The sequence below is a fragment of the Bombus pyrosoma genome, linkage group LG12 (assembly GCF_014825855.1).
Source record: "Bombus pyrosoma isolate SC7728 linkage group LG12, ASM1482585v1, whole genome shotgun sequence".
Taxonomy (NCBI): Eukaryota; Metazoa; Arthropoda; class Insecta; order Hymenoptera; family Apidae; genus Bombus; species Bombus pyrosoma.
Window position 1 is genome coordinate 6737285 of NC_057781.1, and position 2528 is coordinate 6739812.

Genomic DNA, 2528 nt, shown 5'->3' on the forward strand with positions numbered 1-2528 from the left:
CCTGGATACCCAGGTAAACCCGGAACACCTGGCACTCCTGGCACACCTGGAACGCCAGGTCAACCCGGCTATCCTGGAACACCACCCCAACCTGGATACCCAGGCGCACCTGGAACGCCTGGTACGCCGGGAACACCACCTCAACCTGGATACCCAGGCAAACCCGGAACACCTGGCACTCCTGGCACACCGGGAACACCCGGATATCCTGGAACACCACCTCAACCTGGATACCCAGGTAAACCCGGAACACCTGGCACTCCTGGCACACCTGGAACGCCAGGCCAACCCGGCTACCCTGGACAACCGCCTCAACCTGGAAGTCCCGGCACACCAGGCACGCCTGGTACACCCGGAACGCCAGGAAAACCAGGCTACCCCGGAACACCATCTCAACCTGGATACCCAGGCAGACCCGGAACACCTGGCACTCCTGGCACACCTGGAACGCCAGGACAACCCGGCTACCCTGAACAACCGCCTCAACCTGGAAGTCCCGGCACACCAGGCACGCCTGGTACCCCCGGAACACCAGGACAACCCGGCTACCCCGGGAAACCGCCTCAACCTGGATACCCAGGCAAACCCGGAACACCTGGCACTCCTGGCACACCTGGAACGCCAGGACAACCCGGTTACCCCGGAAAACCGCCGCAACCTGGATACCCAGGCGCACCCGGAACGCCAGGTACACCCGGAACACCAGCACAACCCGGCTACCCTGGTAAACCGCCCCAACCTGGATACCCAGGCACGCCTGGTATCCCCGGAATACCAGGACAACCCGGCTACCCCGGGAAACCGCCTCAACCTGGATACCCAGGCAAACCCGGAACACCTGGCACTCCTGGCACACCTGGAACGCCAGGACAACCCGGCTACCCTGGACAACCGCCCCAACCTGGAAGTCCCGGCATACCAGGCACGCCTGGTACACCCGGAACGCCAGGAAAACCAGGCTACCCCGGAACACCACCTCAACCTGGATACCCAGGCAAACCCGGAACACCTGGCACTCCTGGCACACCTGGAACGCCAGGACAACCCGGCTATCCTGGAACACCACCTCAACCTGGATACCCAGGTAAACCCGGAACACCTGGCACTCCTGGCACACCTGGAACGCCAGGACAACCAGGCTACCCTGGACAACCGCCCCAACCTGGAAGTCCCGGCACACCAGGCACGCCTGGTACAACCGGAACGCCAGGAAAACCAGGCTACCCCGGAACACCACCTCAACCTGGATACCCAGGCAAGCCCGGAACACCTGGCACTCCTGGCACACCTGGAACGCCAGGACAACCCGGCTATCCTGGACAACCGCTCCAACCTGGAAGTCCCGGCACACCAGGCACGCCTGGTACACCGGGAACGCCAGGAAAACCAGGCTACCCCGGAACACCACCTCAACCTGGATACCCAGGCAAACCCGGAACACCTGGCACTCCTGGCACACCTGGAACGCCAGGACAACCCGGCTATCCTGGAACACCACCTCAACCTGGATACCCAGGTAAACCCGGAACACCTGGCACTCCTGGCACACCTGGAACGCCAGGACAACCCGGCTATCCTGGAACACCACCTCAACCTGGATACCCAGGCAAACCCGGAACACCTGGCACTCCTGGCACACCTGGAACGCCAGGACAACCCGGCTACCCTGGACAACCGCCTCAACCTGGAAGTCCCGGCACACCAGGCACGCCTGGTACACCCGGAACGCCAGGAAAACCAGGCTACCCCGGAACACCACCTCAACCTGGATACCCAGGCGCACCTGGAACGCCAGGACAACCCGGTTATCCTGGAACACCACCTCAACCGGGATACCCAGGAGCACCTGGTACACCTGGATCTCCAGGACAACCCGGATACCCAGGAACACCACCTCAACCTGGATATCCCGGAACACCTGGAATACCTGGTATTCCAGCGCAACCAGGATATCCTGGTGCACCAGGAATACCGGGCAAGCCTGGGAAACCTGGAAAACCTGGGAAACCTGGAAAACCTGGTGCCCCAGCAATTCCAGAACAACCATCTTATCCTGGTTCACCCGGAACTCCAGGAACTCCCGGCTTACCATATCCACCGCCATATCCACCATCTCCTGAATATCCTGGCTCCCCAGGTAGTCCGGGGGCTCCCGGGTTGCCTGGAACACCCGGAATACCGGGTAAACCTGGCAGACCTGGCAAACCTGGCAAACCTGGCAAACCGAGCAAACCTGGACATCCATCACATCCTGGTTACCCTGGAAGTCCTGGTTCACCAGGTAGTCTGGGCCATCCTGGTTCTCCTGGAACGCCAGGACATCCTGGCACTCCCGGTACGCCAGGAATTCCCGGAACACCCGGAACTCCGCCAATACCTCCACAACCAGGTTATCCCGGTATCCCCGGTACGCCAGGAATTCCCGGAACACCCGGAACTCCGCCAATACCTCCACAACCAGGTTATCCCGGTATCCCCGGTACGCCAGGAATTCCCGGAACACCCGGAACTCCGCCAATACCTCCACA

At 61.6% G+C, this 2528-nt stretch overlaps 1 protein-coding gene across 1 annotated transcript in view; it reads left to right on the forward strand.

The window, feature by feature from the left end:
• Positions 1 to 2528, forward strand: part of LOC122573724 (collagen alpha-2(IV) chain-like) — a 25723-nt gene that overhangs the window by 19089 nt on the left and 4106 nt on the right. Inside the window, exon 5 of the mRNA XM_043740484.1 lies at positions 2 to 2461. Coding sequence (XP_043596419.1) covers positions 2 to 2461 — 2460 coding nt within the window. The remainder of the gene's footprint in view (position 1; positions 2462 to 2528) is intronic.